Source organism: Astyanax mexicanus, chromosome 1 (assembly GCF_023375975.1).
Source record: "Astyanax mexicanus isolate ESR-SI-001 chromosome 1, AstMex3_surface, whole genome shotgun sequence".
Classification (NCBI taxonomy): domain Eukaryota; kingdom Metazoa; phylum Chordata; class Actinopteri; order Characiformes; family Acestrorhamphidae; genus Astyanax; species Astyanax mexicanus.
Genome location: NC_064408.1, coordinates 117,846,484 through 117,864,537, shown reverse-complemented (window position 1 = coordinate 117,864,537; position 18,054 = coordinate 117,846,484). Strand labels below are relative to the sequence as shown.

At 40.1% G+C, this 18,054-nt stretch overlaps 1 protein-coding gene across 1 annotated transcript in view; it reads left to right on the top strand.

The window, feature by feature from the left end:
• The window catches only part of ext1a (exostosin glycosyltransferase 1a), a 98,139-nt gene that overhangs the window by 70,056 nt on the left and 10,029 nt on the right, over positions 1–18,054 (top strand). Inside the window, exons 3-6 of the mRNA XM_007233718.4 lie at positions 9,110–9,217; positions 12,716–12,835; positions 15,218–15,350; positions 17,570–17,688. Coding sequence (XP_007233780.1) covers positions 9,110–9,217; positions 12,716–12,835; positions 15,218–15,350; positions 17,570–17,688 — 480 coding nt within the window. The remainder of the gene's footprint in view (positions 1–9,109; positions 9,218–12,715; positions 12,836–15,217; positions 15,351–17,569; positions 17,689–18,054) is intronic.

The window sequence follows — 18,054 nt, the reverse complement described above, 5'->3', positions numbered from 1 at the left end:
GTCTATGAGTTATTAGCTGTAAATGGGGGAAAGGCTTATCACAATGTTCCAGTGAATGGACAGCATGTTGGATAAAATGTTGTGGAATATAATATGAACTATATTTTTCGCACCGGATTATAAAGCAAACTATCAATTAATGCCTATTTTCTGGTCTATTTTCATACATAAGGTGCACTGGAATATAAGGCGCATTATGTGACACTAGTAAGGAACAGGGGTGTCGCCATGTTTTCCTTCTAATTCAGCAGGTCTCACTGCAGACCTAAAAAGCTAATCTAAGTATACAAAACTGTAATTCTTAAAAAAAAAATTCTGTGTATTTACAGTAAGCTTAGATTTCCAGATTTCACTGGATTGTGTAGATTCAGCCTCCTCAACTTGGCAACCCGAGTGAGCTTCACACCTAGGGATGGGCTTATAATGTGCAAACAATAAAAATACTCCAAACGTATTTATTAGCTGATTTACTTTCAGAGTATGACTTATCATTGCTTGCCATGGTAGAGGTTGGCAAACTCATCTTGCTCTGGATTGTGTAGATTCAGCCTCCTCAAAGTATCTCAAAATATTGAGATAGTATCTCAAAATATTGAGAGAGGATCTCAAAATATTGAGATAGTATCTCAAAATAATGAGAGAGTATCTCAAAATATTGAGATAGTATCTCAAAATATTGAGATAGTATCTCAAAATAATGAGAGAGTATCTCAAAATATTGAGATAGTATCTCAAAATATTGAGATAGTATCTCAAAATAATGAGAGAGGATCTCAAAATAATGAGAGAGGATCTCAAAATATTGAGAGAGGATCTCAAAATATTGAGATAGTATCTCAAAATATTGAGATAGTATCTCAAAATAATGAGAGAGTATCTCAAAATATTGAGATAGTATCTCAAAATATTGAGATAGTATCTCAAAATAATGAGAGAGTATCTCAAAATATTGAGATAGTATCTCAAAATAATGAGATAGTATCTCAAAATAATGAGATAGTATCTCAAAATAATGAGATAGTATCTCAAAATATTGAGATAGTATCTCAAAATAATGAGATACTATCTCAAAATATTGAGAAAGGATCTCAAAATATTGAGATAGTATCTCAAAATAATGAGATAGTATCTCAAAATATTGAGAGAGGATCTCAAAATATTGAGAGAGGATCTCAAAATATTGAGAGAGGATCTCAAAATATTGAGAGAGGATCTCAAAATATTGAGAGAGGATCTCAAAATATTGAGAGAGGATCTCAAAATATTGAGATAGTATCTTAAAATATTGAGAGAGGATCTCAAAATATTGAGATAGTATCACAAAATATTGAGAGAGGATCTCAAAATATTGAGATAGTATCTCAAAATAATGAGATAGTATCTCAAAATATTGAGAGAGGATCTCAAAATATTGAGATAGTATCTTAAAATATTGAGATACTATCTCAAAATAATGCGATAGTATCTCAAAATATTGAGATAGCAGTTTACTTATTAATAATACTGAAAAATGTGCTGGATTATTTTTATTTTTTTAGGTGGCCGGAATGGGCTTCCATATAAAACCCCAATAAACGTATTGTTAAAAAAAATACATATATAATAATTCTGCAGCACATTAGTGATATTCTCGCCGGACGAGCAGGTGTTGTGCCTGACTGCAGTGGACGTGAGGAACACTCTGCGCAGAGTCAACCCACGGAAAGCTGCAGGACCAGACAACATCCCCGGCAGAGTGCTCAGGGAGTGCGCAGACCAGCTGACAGATGTTCTCACGGACATCTTCAACATCTCCCTGTGCAGCGCCACTGTCCCAACGTGCCTCAAGTCCACCACCATCGTTCCCGTGCCGAAGAAGTCAACAGTGTCCTGCCTCAATGACTACCGTCCCGTTGCACTTACACCCATCATCATGAAGTGCTTCGAAAGGCTAGTCATGAGGAACATCAAGACACAACCGCCCTCTTCACTGGACCCCCTGCAGTTTGCGTATCGTCCCAATCGCTCCACGGACGATGCCATCACCACTACTCTTCATCTCTCCCTCACCCACCTGGAGAAGGACACTTACGTCAGAATGCTGTTCATAGACTTCAGTTCAGCATTCAACACCATCATCCCACAGAACCTCATCAGGAAGCTAAGCTCGCTCGTCCTCAACTCGTCCGCTCGTCCTGCAACTGGATCCTGGACTTTCTGACGGGGAGACCCCAGTCAGTCCGGTTCGGGGGCAGCACCTCCAGCTCCATCACACTGAACACTGGGGCCCCCCAGGGCAGTGTCCTGAGTCCTCTGCTGTTCACCCTGCTGACTCATGACTGTGCTGCAAAACACAGTTCTAACAGCTTTATCAAGTTCGCCGATGATACAACCGTGCTGGGTCTCATCACCAAAGGCGACGAGTCAGCATACAGAGAGGAGGTGCAGCGGCTGACAGACTGGTGTACAGTCAACAACCTTCACCTGAATGTGGACAAGACAAAGGAAATGGTTGTTGACTTCAGGAGAGCACAACACACCCACTCTCCACTCAACATTGACGGGTCCTCTGTGGAGATTGTTAAGAGCACCAAGTTCCTTGGTGTCCACTTAGCAGATAACCTCACCTGGACCCTGAACACCAGCTCTACAGCCAAGAAAGCCCAGCAGCGTCTCTACTTCTTCCGGAAGCTGAGAAAGGCCCGTCTCCCTCCACCCATCCTCACACTCTTCTATAGAGGGACCATTGAGAGCATCCTGAGCAGCTGCATCACTGCCTGGTTTGGGACCTGCACCGTCTCTGACCGCAAGACCCTCCAGCGTATTGTGAGGACAGCTGAGAGGATCATCGGCGTCTCTCTCCCCTCCATCACGGACATTTACACCACCCGCAGCATCCGCAAAGCAACCAGCATTGTGAATGACCCCACCCATCCCTCACACGAACTGTTCTCCCTCCTGCCTTCGGGAAGAAGGTACCGCAGCATCCGGTCCAGCACGACCAGATTCTGCAACAGCTTCTACCCCCAAGCCATCAGACTCCTCAACTGCAGAGACTGAACTGATGGTTTTTCTGTACATGCACACACACTCTTACCCCACTTACCCCAGAAAATGGAAGCACCAAAAACCCTACTACCTCACTGGACTCTATTGCACACTGTGTAATAGAGGTAATTACTACCTCACTGGTCTTTTTTGCACACTGCAAAATTTGCACACTGTCTTGTTATTTATTATTCTTTGTCTGTATGGTGTTGTATTGTCTGTCTGCACTTTTGTACTGTTGCACTTATTGTTCTGTCTACACTGTGTTTATGTGCACCATGGTCCCTGGAGGAACGTTGTTTCGTTTCACTGTGTACTCTGTATATAGCTGAAATGACAATAAAAACCACTTTGACTTTTTGACTTTGACTTTGAAGTAGTGGTTTAATTGTGAGGTTTGGCTATAGTAATGGTGTAACATGAGCTGGGGGTGATGTACAGTCAGAAAGCTGCTTTGTTAAATGCCGTTGTGTGCAGGTGCTGCAGTGTGAGCTGCTGGCTTGTGGGTGTGAATCTGGTTCTGTAGGCTGAGCTTGGTTGAGTTGTAGGTGATGCTGATGCTGGGCTTTCCTCTGCAGTGTGTTCGCTCAGGTCTCCAGCAGTGTGGGTGTACCCGTGCCTATGGTCTTCCTACGGCTGCGTCTACTGTGGCTTTTGTAACAGCGTGGATGTGTGGAACAGAGCCGTGTGTGTGAGGGTGGGCAATATGGCAGGAATATAGCTGTACCACACTCTGACATCTTCACAATATACAGCAGCTGTAAGCTAACGCCTCCACAGCCGAATCCACTGTGTGTCATTACTATATGTACTGTACAGTTGGCTAGAAGAACATAATCCACAGCTTTGGTGTCTGATCTTATCCGTAAAATTTCTGGAACACACTAGACATGTTGGTTTATCTTTGTAGCATCCAGCGTATCATCAATTAGCTTATTTGAAGGCATCTATTATGTACTAATTTCACTGGTTTTGACACTTGCTGTTACATAATAAACCCTATTTGGACAGGATTAGTTTCACAAGGGGAGGTGGACTAACGTAATTTTACTCTAAATAATATATCTGATTTGCACAGGTTAAGCAATGTCAGCTTAAACACTTGAGATGGGAGTAGCTACTCCATTTATGTACTGCAGTCACCCCGCAAATCTAATATAAATGCTATAAAGGCTACACTTTCATAAAACTGTCAAAATCTTTATGCATCTGAGGAGTCCTTTGGCTGGTCCTTTAGGGTTTAAATTCTGTACACCATATATAGAACCTGGAGACCCTGTGCCATTTATTATGAAACTACGTGCCTACTTGAGTGCCTCCATACTTGAGAAAAGAGTCATACCTTAGGTCTGTAGTTTAAAAAGTAGCTGCAGCTTTAAATTCACCTGCGAAGTTACTGAAATTCTCATCCTGTTCCAACTACGAAAAAGCAGTGCATCACCAGCAATGACTTTATGGGTGATTTTTGCTTTTTATTTTGATGTCTGTAAGTTTTGAGATTTAGGGCCCTCTCTGGTGAGAATGAGTAATTGCTAACTGTGTAGCTGTGTAGTTAATTAAGTTACAACAAAGCTATAATAAAAAAGACTTTCTTTTAAAGTCAAATGAGCCCTGGATGATAATCTACACAGAAAACTGTTTATTTGATTAAGTAAAGCACTTTTGTTTCATTACAATAAGCTTAGATTCTCAAATTTCTCCAATTTCTAAGGCTAGAGCATTAGCATTAGTGGCTAACCACTAGCTAATGCGGCTAGAGCCACCCAACAGCACTACACTGAGGAACCCTGAGTGTTCCAGTAAACCAGGTTAATATTAGATAGTGGTTCGTCACACATAGCTTTTTTTAACACGGTAAACACACAGACTACAGTCCAATATACTTCCCTCTGCTCGACTAAAGAGCTAGCGCGGTTACCAAGTAATGCTAATGCTGCTCCAGCAGTGCTAGCCGGGGTTAGGAGCAGGCTACAGACCGATAATACTCATCTTTGAACGGTGAAATAGCGGTTAGCGGCTAATGCTAATACTGCTCCAGCCTTGGTGCTGGAGAAACTTCACTGAAACTCCTGTATAGCGCTGTACTAAGCCCAGAGTGGCTTTAATGCTCCTTAATACCTGACTGATAGAATTCATACATAAGACGCACCGGATCATAAGGCACACTGATGATTTTTGGTAATTTTTTTTTTTTTTTTTTTTTTTTTATACTCTCTCATCTCAATAAACTTGTTTTTATGAATGCACTGATAAAGCCAGTGATGGGCTCAGAAAAGCAATGAAAGTAGCATCAGTATTGGCCAGTCTGGCTATGCATGTTTTTAAACGTGAATTTGTGTGTGTGAGACACACACACACACACACACACACACACACACACACACTGAGCACGTGGCAGCTTTAGTCCCCCCATGGTTTATATCGGTGTGTATGTATTTCAGCAGATTGGAGGCTTGGTTAATGACACTGAGGGGATTAGGATGGGGGGCAGGATGATACTGCAGCACAGGGGGAACGCAAGGGGCCAATCACATACTCACACCCAGCTTAACAGATTAGCAGCAGGACATGTACGCAGATACACACACTCACAAAACCCAAACCTTTAAATGTAGAGTGTAAAATATTTGAAATTTGAATATCTTTGAAAAGTTACTTTATTTCAGTAATTCAGTTCTAAATGTGAAACTCATATATTATATAGATGTATTAAACACACAGCACACAGAGTTATATATTTTACGTGTTTATTTCTTTTATTCTCGATGATTATGGCTTAAAACCAATGAAAACCTAAAAATCAGTGTCTCAGAAAATTAGAATATTATATAAAACCAATTGGTACTTTTGGCAGTGTGAGCAGTGTGCCAAGTCCTGCTGGAAAATGAAATCTGCATCTCCATAAAAGTGAGTAGTCAGCAGAGGGAAGCATGAAGTGCTGTAAGATTTTGTGGGAAAACAAAACTGTACTGACTTTAGACTTGATAATAAAACACAGTGGATCAACACCAGCAGATGACATGTCTCTCCAAACCATCACTGATTGTAGAAACTTCACACTAGACCTCGAGCAGCTTGGACTGTGTCTCTCCACTCTTCCTCCAGACTCTGATCCCTTGATTTACAAATGAAATGTAAAATTTACTGATGGTCAGTGATGGTTTGGAGAGACATGTCATCTGCTGGTGTTGGTCCACTGTGTTTTATCAAGTCAAAAGTCACAGAGTACACACAAATTAATCAATAGCTCAGGAAAAAAAGAGATCACTTCAGTTTCTGAATCAGTTTCTCTGATTTTGCTATTTATAGGTAAATGTTTGACTAAAATAAACATTGTTGTTTTATTCTATTAAGTACGGTCAGAAATTCTTCCAAATTCCAAATATAAATATTGTCATTTAGAGCATTTATTTGCAGAAAATGAGAAATGGCTGAAATAACAAAAAAGATGCAGAGCTTTCAGAACTCAAATAATGCAAAGAACTTTTCACTCAACTTGGCCTGTTCACCTCCACCAGTCTTACACACTGCTTTTGGGTAACTTTATGCTTTACACTCCTGGTGACTAATTCAAGCAGTTTAATTTGGTTTGATGGCTTGTGATCTTCCATCTTCCCCTTGATTATATTATAGAGGTTTTCAATTTGGGAAAATCAAAGAAACTCATCATTTTTAAGTGGTCTTTTATTTTTTCCAGAGCTGTATTTTGTCAAGAAAATATACACTGAAATGGGCAAGGCTTTGTTTATTTTTGTGAAAAACATCCCTAGCCCTACAATATACTATTACAATATACCCAGTGAGTCAAAAGTTGCAGGACACCCTTTTATTTCAGAAATGAAATAAATGTTAAATCATTTTGGAAAGTACAATTTTCAATACATTTTTCCCAACAAATTATGCTTGTTGTACCTCTAAACAATAAGCTGTTCATTAGCTGTTATTGCTCTTTGTAATGTGTCATGTCTAGACATAAATGTCTAGTTTAATGTTTTGTGCACCCCAAAAAAATCCATGTAAATGAACCCGTTTGTTTTTTCCAAAAACAGCGTAATAACCCACGGCCGCTGCAGACAGATGGTGCATTGTTTCAGGATCTAATGGCCGCGTGGACATAAATTAGCTTTTCCGGTACAAATGTCCATCAGGACGTCGGCGGCCAGGTAGGCAGAGTCGTCTGACTCCTGCAGACGGAGCCGTGCCAGCCTGTCTATCAGTCCATCGTCAAGTGCTTTGTTTATACATCGTATTCGAACACAGGTGTTGCGTGTTGTGCACTGTGCACGGGCACGTTATACACGCTACGTTCGTTATTTACGATCCCGCCGCACAATTACAGCAGATTTCGTCTGCCGGCTGGATGGGCACGCTGTTATTCCAGTCATAAAATCATCGCCCACAGCTACAGATTTAACACCCCTGGATCACCATTCCTCTCGTATCATCAGCTTTATCTCCTTTATCTATTGTCTCTCAGCTGCTTCAGTCCTTCAGTGCCTTCAGCGGTCTCACTGTATTCAGCTTTTTATTCAGTCAGTGTTGTGTAGAAAGTGCTGCAGTCTATCGCTCTTCTCCACTTTGATCTTCTGTTCTGCATGTTCTGCTCTTTTTTTTGTTGTGATTGTGAGAGACTTTTAGATTTGGATGTGAGAAACGAGTGTGATTGATAATTCTGCTGTAGCTTTGCTAAAAAGAAGAGACTTAATCTTTGTCGTTTCTGTTATGGCTGCACGATATTGGGAAAAAAAATTGACATTGCAAAGTTCATTTTTTGACCATATATATGGCAGTATTAAACCTCCTATTATTATGTTAATTTGTCAGGAACAGCAATGCTGTTTCCGGGTCATATTGACCTGGTGCATGTTTAATCATCCAAAAAATCCTAACAAGCAGTGTAAATATTTCTTTTCTAACTCCATTACTAATTATTATATCAATATTTAGTGCACTGGTGTTCCTTACCTCTAACAGGTAATGGTTCAAATAGGATTATTCACACATTTTTCATAAAAAAAATACGTTTAATCTTTTTTTTTTGTTTCCCTACTTTATTACTTTTAAAAGACCAACATATAAAACATTAGTTCTACATAACATTGAAACATAACATTGCAATTTAGTTTTAGTTTTAGTTTTTTGCAGGGGGTGGTTGCAAATATGTGAGATTAACCATTTTCATATTACTGTATATGTTGATTACTCTAATCAAGGCAAGCAGAAGAAGTTTCATACTGAAAAAATACTTTTAACTATTTTTCATAGATCTTTAAACTTTAAACTGGGTCAATTTGACCTGTAACATAACAGCAGGGTTAAACAATGCAGGGCACATGATGTCACCAGCCCCACCCCTCGCGGCTGGACCAATCAAGAGCTCAGTCAGCGGTGAGCTCTCAAAACCTTAGAAAAACAGCAAAACTACAGTAATCGTCCCTTTTAATCAGGCATTTAAATGGCTTTTTAAAAGGTAAATAAGAGCTTTTTTGTCTAGAATTAAAAGTGTGAATTCAGCTGTAACTGGAAATATCTGCAATGCAAAACTGTTCTGGACTGAGGTGCACAGCTTTCAACACATGCCCACGTTTAAAAGCATGTGCCCAACCATGTGGTTACCTCGTGTTCACTCGGTGCTCCCCCTCACACTTCTCAGGCAGCAGCAGCCTGAGATTTGGTTCTTCTTGTCTATTTATAGGGGTTGTTTGAAAATCTGACATTTTTGGTTACATTTATGCAGAAATACAGAAAATTCTAAAGGGTTCACACATTTTCATGCACCACTGTACAGTAAAGCATTGCTAATAGAATGGGACACCCTGTAGCAGACCCTGGGCGTATAAACCCCCAACCCCCCAGTAAGTACTGAGCTGTGGAGCAGCAGATCTCTGTTCTCTGAAATGATGGAACTTCATTCAGTACCTGTGGGTTGAACTGAAGTTGAGCTGAACAAATCATTCCAACATGTACTGTAAAGCTTTTCCAGAAGAGTGGAGGCTATTATAACAGAGAGACACAGTGCTTTTATATTTCTACAGTACAGGAGATCCTGAAGATCTGAACTGTAGTGTTTTGTGTTCTTCAGGCTGCCTGTATTCCTGTCATGCTCAGTAACGGCTGGGAGCTTCCCTTCTCGGAGGTCATCGACTGGAACACCGCTGCTGTCATCGGGGACGAGAGGCTGCTTCTACAGGTACACACACACACACACACACAGTACTAGTGCATCTCCAACAAAAGTAGAATATAATTGAAAAGATACTTCATTTCAGTAATTCAGTTCAAAATGTGAAACTCATATATTATATAGATGTATTACATTTTTATTGTTGATGATTATGGTTATAGCCAATAAAGCCCAAAAAATCAGTGTCTCAGAAAATCAGAATATTATATAAGACCAATACTTTTGGCAAGTTTTGGCTGGAAAATGAAATCTGCATCTTGTTCCACTGTGTTATCTCAAGTCCAAAATCTTACAGCACTTCATGCTTCCCTCTGCTGATAACTTTTATGGAGATGGGGATTTCATTTTCCAGCAGGACTTGGCACACTGCCCACACTGCCAAACGTGTGATATGATTGTTTTTAAATGGCCTACATTTATAATAGATCTTGCTTTTAATATTTATGTGCAACAGAGGTGACGTTTGGTCTTCCTCTCCTGGAGCGCACCTGATGAGAGCCAGTTTCATCATAACGTTTTTATTGGTCCAGATTTCTTGACATATTTGTTTGCGTAGTTGATGAACTCAGTTAACTAAACATCAAAGCTGCTACGCCTGAATAGAAATCAGTTGAAAAAGCCAAATTCAACCATTAAATAGTAATAATAAGACCAGAAATGCTGAACATTTTCTTTTAAAGTCAAACGAGCGCAGGATATTAATCTACACAGATGTCTCTCCTGAAAACTGTTTATTTGGGTGAGTAAATCACTTCAGTTTATTTTCAGTAAGCTTAAATTTCCAGATTTCCATTAAGGCTGGATGCAGCAGCAGCATTAGCATTAGCGGCTAACTGCTAGCACTAGCTGCTGTTAGCGCTAGTAAATGCTGCCTGACAGCGCTACACTAAGGAACCCTGAGTGTTCTGATGAGCCAGAGCGACGTAGCTTGTGTTAATATGGTAAACATGCAGAGACTACAGTTCAGTATACTCGCCTCTGAATAACGAAAGTGTTAGCGCTTAGCGCGTTTAGTGGCTAATGCTAATACTGCTCCAGTCTTGGTGCTGGAGAAACTTCACTGAAATTCCTGTATAACTCTGTACTTCAGCAGAGTGGCTTTACTGCTCCTTAATACCGAACTGGTAGAATTCATACATAAGGAGCACCGCATTATAAAACACACTGAAGATTTTGGGAAAATAAATTAATTCTATTTGCACCTTATAGTGTAAAAAATATGGTAATATTGAATCACCAATATTAAACCAGAATACCTGCAGACTTGTTTTCCCCATAGACCACAGCTGAAATTCATTATTCTATTCAAGCACACCTTAAATTAAAAAAATCCAATTATTTTTTTAATACATGTTTAGACCAGCTGCTGACATAATTTAGCCGACCTCATTGTTTACTTTTCAGTTGTTCAGTTTCTTACCTATAAAAATAATCTTTTATATTTAATACTAAAATGCCTCTCCTGATTGTTATAACTCAGAGCACTGCTGATTAAACCTGTGTGTGAGGTTTAAGAACACGCCTCAGTGTGATTGAAACGGGACCCAGGTCTCACGCTTACAGTGTGAGGCTAAAGGACACTGTGGGGTTACGATACTGACAGGATCTGTCTGAGTGGAGTACCAGGTTTCTATACTTAATACGCCTCTGACCGCACGCTGCATCCCAGCACCATTACAAGCTGAATAAAGACGATATAAACCTGACTGAGTGATGCTTTACAGCCTTCAGACCTTCAGACATGTCCCTGCTGAGACTTTATACACTTTATAATCAATCTGTTTCCCAGATTGACTGACTGACTGTTGGGCTCAGTTTTGTTCCTATGTTCCTGTGTATTAAAATTTGATTAGGTACTGAAAAGATTCTGAATGACAATATTGTTCACTGTGATCATAATCGTAACAGACATGTGTGAAATAATAAATGAATGAATAAATAAGTTTTGTGTATGCTGACGTTGTACATGTTTATTTTTAATGTTCAACCAGATATGGATTTGTTCATTTTAACAAAGAAAATCAAGAATGTACTTTAAGATAGGGCCCCTATATGTTTACCTTAGCGTGTATGCATGTAAATCAGTTGTTGGTGGTTTGGTTGAGTGTGAGGGTTGGGTGTTTGGTTGAGGGTTGAGGGTCGATAACTGGGTTAGATTGAGGATTGGGTTGGATTTAGGTTTGGGGTTGAGCTGGATTTGAGGGTTTGGTTGAATAAGGGGGGTGTGTTGAGTTGAGGATTGAGGGTTGAGTTGGATTGGATCGAGGGTCGAGGGTTGGGCTTTGTTAAATGTTGGACATAGTGGTTGGGTTTGATTAAGGATTGGGTTAGATTTGAGTTGGATTGAGGGTTTGCTTGAATTAGGGTGTTGTGTTGAGTTAAGGATTCCTAAATTTCCTTCGGGATAAATAAAGTGTCTGTCTGTCTGTCTATCTATCTATCAATTCAGGGTTGGATTGGAGTAAGGCTTTAGTGGGGGTTTGGTTAAGTGTTGAGGGTTGGATGTTGTTAAATGTTGGATTGAGATGTGCAGATTGAGTGGTTGGGTTTGCGTAAGGGTTGGGTTGAATTTGAGGGTCAGGCGTTGAGTTAGATTTAGGGTTTTGTTGAATTGACAGGTAGGTTGAATTAGCGCGACGGGTTTGGTTGGATTGAGGGTTGGGTTGCATTAAGGGTGGTGTGTTAAGTTGATTGAGGGTTGAAGTTTTAGTTGCTTTTGTTTGGTTGGAATAAGGGTTTGATTGAGGATTGGGGGTTTGGTTGAGTGTTGAGGGTTGGGTGTTGTTAAATGTTGGATTGAGGTTTGCAGATTAATGGTTGGGGTTTGAAGGTCAGTGGTTGGGTTTGATTGAGGATTGTCTTGGCTTTGTGGGTTGGAGTTGAGTTAGATTGAGGATTTAGTTAGATTGAGGGTTGGGTTGGTATGAGGGTTAAGTTAAGGAATGGAGGTTTGGTTGAGTGTTGAGTGGTGTTAAATGTTGGATTGAGGTTTGTAGATTGAGTGTTGGGGTTAAAGATTGGGTTGGATTTGAGGGTTGGAGTTGAGTTTGACTGAGGGATTGGTTATATTGAGTGTTGGGTTGAATAAGGGTTAAGGTTTGAGTGTTTGGTTGGATTGAGATTTGCGGTTTGAATTTTGGTTTGAAGTGAAGATTGAGGTTTGGGTGTTGGATTGAGGTTTCGGATTGACTCTTGAGTTGGATTGAGGGTGGTGTGTTGAATTGAGGGTTGAGGGTTGGGTTGGCCTAAAGGTTGAGTGTTCGGGTTGAATTAAGGCTTGAGGTTTGAGTTGAGGACTGGGGGTTTGGTTGAATCAAGGTTAGGCATTGTGTTAAAGGTTGACCGTTGTGTTAAGGGTTGGATGTTGTTGAGTGTTGGATTGGATTGAGGTTTGTAGATTGAGCCTCGGGTTGAATTGAGGTTGAGGATTGGGGGTTAGATTGAGTTCAGTTTTAGTTCAATAATTTTCTTTAACATTCTTTCTCTCTCTCTCTCTTTTGCCAGATCCCCTCCACCGTCCGCTCCATACACCAGGACAAGATCCTGTCTCTCCGCCAGCAGACGCAGTTCCTGTGGGAGGCGTACTTCTCTTCTGTGGAGAAGATCGTTCTCACTACACTGGAGGTACAGTAACACGCCTCCTTCCACTGAATTACCACCCCCTAATCAATGAACATCCTTCACTTCGCTTAAGACACACTCTCATTAAACATTCATGACCCTCCACCAGTAATGGCGCCCAGCCCACCTCCCCCACCTCCTCCATCTCCTCAGTCTCTGCTGCTCTGCAGCATCACAGGCTTTGACCGTTTCCATTAGACCCAATCCGAGACTGTACAGCGCCATCGCATACTGTGGAATCGGTCAGTGCGTTGTCTGGTCAATCAATCACTGTGTTGAGCTATTCCTGAAGGAGAAGACATACAGTCATACGCAGGCCTTGCTCTGGCTTCAGTTTCACACTCCTTTACTCCAGAGGAAGCGTCGACGCCCCTGTGGCCTGTCGGATTGGTGTTGGGGAGTAATGGGACACCCAAACCCGGCTCTGCCATGAAGATCTATAGCAGATAGCCGGAACAGGTGTCCGAGGAGGCACAGCTGCAGACCACAGGGCCGTGGAAACCCGTGACATTGAAGCTCCTTAAAGGAATACTCCAGTGTTTTTCAGAGACTTTTCCGTCTGGAACGTTTGACCATGGCCGGTTTCATCTGTCATCAGAAGATCTGCTGACTGAAGCATAGATTATACACACTTATAGAAGAAGAAGAAGAAGAAGAAGCCGCCATTTGGCACTTGTTCAATTCTAACCATGAACGATTACACAGGATACATGCATTTTATTACATACGCTACAACCATTAGGCCAGAGATCCAGTTTCTCTATATAGATCCCATATTAAGTTAGTAAGGCAGTAGCTGGCTCCCCAGTGGTACAGTAGTCTGGCAGGTAGTGTGCAAAAGGATTAGGGTATAAAAAGAGATTTTAGTGAGTTAAAAATAGCAGTAAAACATTTTCATGCTCCTCAACGTAAAATTCTAAAGACTTTGGATATCCCATCTATGTAGCATCTACAGCCCATAATATAATTAGAAGAATCAGAGAATCTGAAAAAATCCCCAGTTTAAGGGACTGAAGGCCAATGGTCATTATTTGATGCTGGTGATCTTCAGGCCCTCAGGTGGCTCTGCATTAAAAACAGTTTTTAAAAAACACTTTTTAAATAATAATTTTATTAATTAAAGGAAAGAATATCCACTTGGTTGTGCCGTCCCTGGCAGCAACAACTGCAATCAAGAATTACTGATAACTGGCAACGAGTCGTCCACATCTCTGTGGAGGAATTTTGTTCTATTCTTTTTTACAGAATTTTCTTAATTCAGACACATTGGAGTTGGATTTTCCAGCATTAACAGTCTGTTTAAGATCATCCACAGCATCTCAAATCAGAGACTTTGACTAGGCCACTCCAAAAACTTTATTTATCATTTCTGACCTCCTGGATGAGTAGTTCATGCCCTTTTGGAGTAACTTAGGTCGGCCGGTCACTCCTGGGAAGGTTCACCAGTGTTCCATGTTTTTTCTCCATTAGTGAATAATAGTGAATCACTGTGGTTCTCTGGAGTCCCAAAGCTTTAGAAATGAATTTATAACCTTTTCCAGTCTGATAGATGATCAATGACTTTGTTTTCTCATCTGTTTTTGATTTTCAGGGTATAATAATGTGTGGCTTTTTGAGATCTTTTATCTGCTTCATGTTGTCAGACAGGTTCTATTTAAGTGATTTCCTGATTCTACAGGTCTGGCAGTAATCAGGCCTGGTTGTTGTTAGTAGTGAAATTGAACTCTTTTTGAACACTTTTTAACGCAGTGCTAGATTGGTTTTAATAGTTTTTTTCCAACTTAATAAACGAAATCATCATTTAAAAAGTGCTTTTTATATTTACTCAGGTTATCTTTGTCTGATAATAAAGTGTTTTTTAATAATCTGAAAAAGAATGTATGACAAAAATGCAAAAACAAAAGAATTTTTTTTCTCGAAATGGTAAAAATTTCCACTTTTAGCATCTGATTTGTATTTTTTTTCTGCAGTTAGTAAAATAAAAATATTAATGTACATTTTTACACAATATATCAACTTTTTTGGAATTCACTTAGTAAAAGTATGTAGCCTTTTTATTCCTCAAGCACCTGCCTTCCAAAACAGTGATATTTTTCTCTGTATTTTGGGTTCAAACATTCATGTCTCAGGTGAAGGCTGAAAGCTGAATGTGAATGTCAGTATGAGGTAAAAGCAAATATTGAAAGGTGACTGGCATTCAGTGCAGGGCACGTATTGGAAGCATGCTTTAAAGATGACTTCACCTGAAGACCCGCTCAATAAAAGCCTGTGATAACCTCAGCCCTTGCTAGCTCTCGCTCCAGCAGTGTGTTTACATTAGTAAGAACTGTGTTTCTTGGATGTCAGTGGGTTTCTGGAAGCTGATCACAGTGTCTCCTCTCTCAGATCATCCATGACCGGGTGTTGCAGCACGTCGGGCGCAGCAATCTGATGTGGAACAGCCTCCCCGGGGGTCTCTTCACACTGCCACAGTACTCCTCATACCTGGGACACTTTCCTTTCCATTATGCTCCACTTGGTGAGTGACCTACACCCTGTTATTTACCCAGCGAGAAGATTTCAGCAACAGCTTTAAAACAGTCATAAAACTGAACATGCTAATATTGCTAATAAACAGTTAAGATTATTACCCAGTGATGTCAGTTACTTAGTAACGTTTTTTTTTTTTCCGTACCGAGTAAATCTAATGCATTTTCTATATCCAATCCAGTAATCAGATTAAAGTTATATATTCAAGTCACTGTGTGTTACTTTTTTGTCATAAAAAGATAATGTAGCTTCCGGCTGGACGTGTTGAAAGTATGGACAAGAAAGATGTCAACCACGCCAAAAAAAAACAACAGGCTAGTGAGCTAACAGGCTAATATGCTAAAACTAGCACTTGCACTCAACACACACTCCACTCTCTCTGCACATTACACACACACACACAGACCCTGTGCTCTCTCCACCTCTCACACACACACACACACACACACAGCGACCCTGCGCTCTCTCCACCACACACACAAACACACACACAGCAGCCTCCCTTCTTCTGCTTCTTAACACACTTACAGACATACACACACACACAAACACACAGCGAGCCTCCGTTCTTCTGTTTCTTAACTAAAAGTAACTTAATTGTTTTTAGTTACTACAAAATGTTTAAAATATTGACTGAAAAGACAGAAAACAGTTACCATTTTAGTAGCAGTTTAACATTTCACCTAATACATACATACATACCCACAGACACACACCCCGCACACAGCAAGCCTCCCTTCTTCTGCACTGTACACTGTAGAGAGGAATGATGTTCGTGTATTCTAGCTTCCAGTAAAGTAAGTTTTGGCAAAACTGTTACATTGAGGTGGCAGTAACCTAAAAGTAACTTAAAAGTATCTTAAAAGTATCTTAAAAGTAACTTATTTACTTTTTAAATTACTGCAATTTTTTTTAAAATATTGACTGAAAAGACAGGACTAAAATACAGACAAACAAACATAATAAAACCCGACTAAACAAATTTACTGTATTTACATAAAGACCTATATCCTTTATTAATAAGAAGTTAACTTTATATTATAGTAAGTATCTCCTCATTTACTGAGTGTGGATGAGCTCTAAATGGTGAAAACTAGTTCAGTGAAGGAGTTTTGCTAAAAAAAAAAAAAAAACAGCAGTCTAAAGCGCTGCCACTATAATCAGGAGATTACTGGTTTAAATCCTTGTCATGCAGCTTGCCATTAGCTGCCAGAGCCCTAAGAGAGCACAATTCCCTTCATCACTTTAAAGGGTGATGTTGATCAGCCGAGGCTGGTCTGTGAGCTTATGTTTCCTCCAAGTGCGATATGATGCTACTCGGCAATGATTCATCAGCAGCAGTTGTGTCACATGTGTCGGAGGAGGCGTGTGCTAGTCTTTACCCTCCTGGTGTTTTGGCATCACTAGTAATAGGGGGATATACAGCAGAGTAGCAGCTGAATGGGTGAGACTATTGGTTAAGTTAGAAAATTAGATGCATTAAAACCCTAAATAAGAGATGTATCTCTCCTATCTCTAAAAATAGGGTTTATTATTATAATAATTGTCATTCCCACAGTAAGTAATACACTTGTTTAAATGTATTTAAGCAGAATTATTGTGTAGTTTGTAGGTAAACAGTGATGATGGTGTGTGTAATGTGTGTGTGTGTGTGTGTGTTTGGATGTTTTTTTTAATGAGGCGACTCAAGACGAGACAGTACCAATTAAACCTGGCTGCAGATAGTGAAGTGTATGTTACAGTGTGCCACCTGCTCATAATAATATTTTATTTTAATAATATTAAGCCCTCTATCTGTGCTGTGCTTAATTACCCAAAGTGCTCGGTTCTTAAATGAAAAGCTTTATTATATGGACTGGGCTGTGGTGTTTGGAGGAAAAGGGCCCGTCTCTCTGCGCTGTTTCCGCTGTCCCTCTCTCCAAAGGGCAGATGAGTCACAGTCTAGACCGCCGTTCTTCTCATTGATGTAAAAATACGCATTAAAGCATGTGTTTTTCGAGCCCTGTGGTCTGGTTTTGTGCTCTGTTTGGGTTCTCAGGAAGAATTACCATGCCTTTGTTCCTGACGTTACACGTTCATGGGGACTGGAGTCAATTCTGAGGGGATAAAATGTGGAAACTTTGATGCTGAAACACTAAAGAAGAGTTTCTGTTGTTGTATTTCACTTCTAATCACATGAACATCATTATCTTTTTATTTTCCCCACAGGTATCAAACCAAACCCCAAGTTCACAGCAGTGATTCACGCAGTAACACCCCTGGTGTCCCAGTCTCAACCCATCCTCAAGCTGCTAGTGGCCGTGGCCAAATCACAGTACTGTGCCCAGGTATTTCAATATACTAGTGCATCTCAATTTATTTTATTAGTGCATTTATTTCTTTTATTGTTGATGATTATGGCTTACAGACAATAAAAAACCAAAAATTAGTGTCCCAGAAAATTAGAATATCATATAAGACCTATTGATACTTTTTACAGTGTGGGCAGTGTGCCAAGTCCTGCTGGAAAATGAAATCTGCATCTCTATGGAAATTGTCAGTAGCAGAGGGAAGCATGAAGTGCTGTAAGATTTTGTGGGAAAACAAAACTGCACTGACTTTAGACTTGATAATAAAACACAGTGGATCAACACCAGCAGATGATCAGCATGTCTCTCCAAACCATCACTGATTGGTGGAAACTTCACACTAGA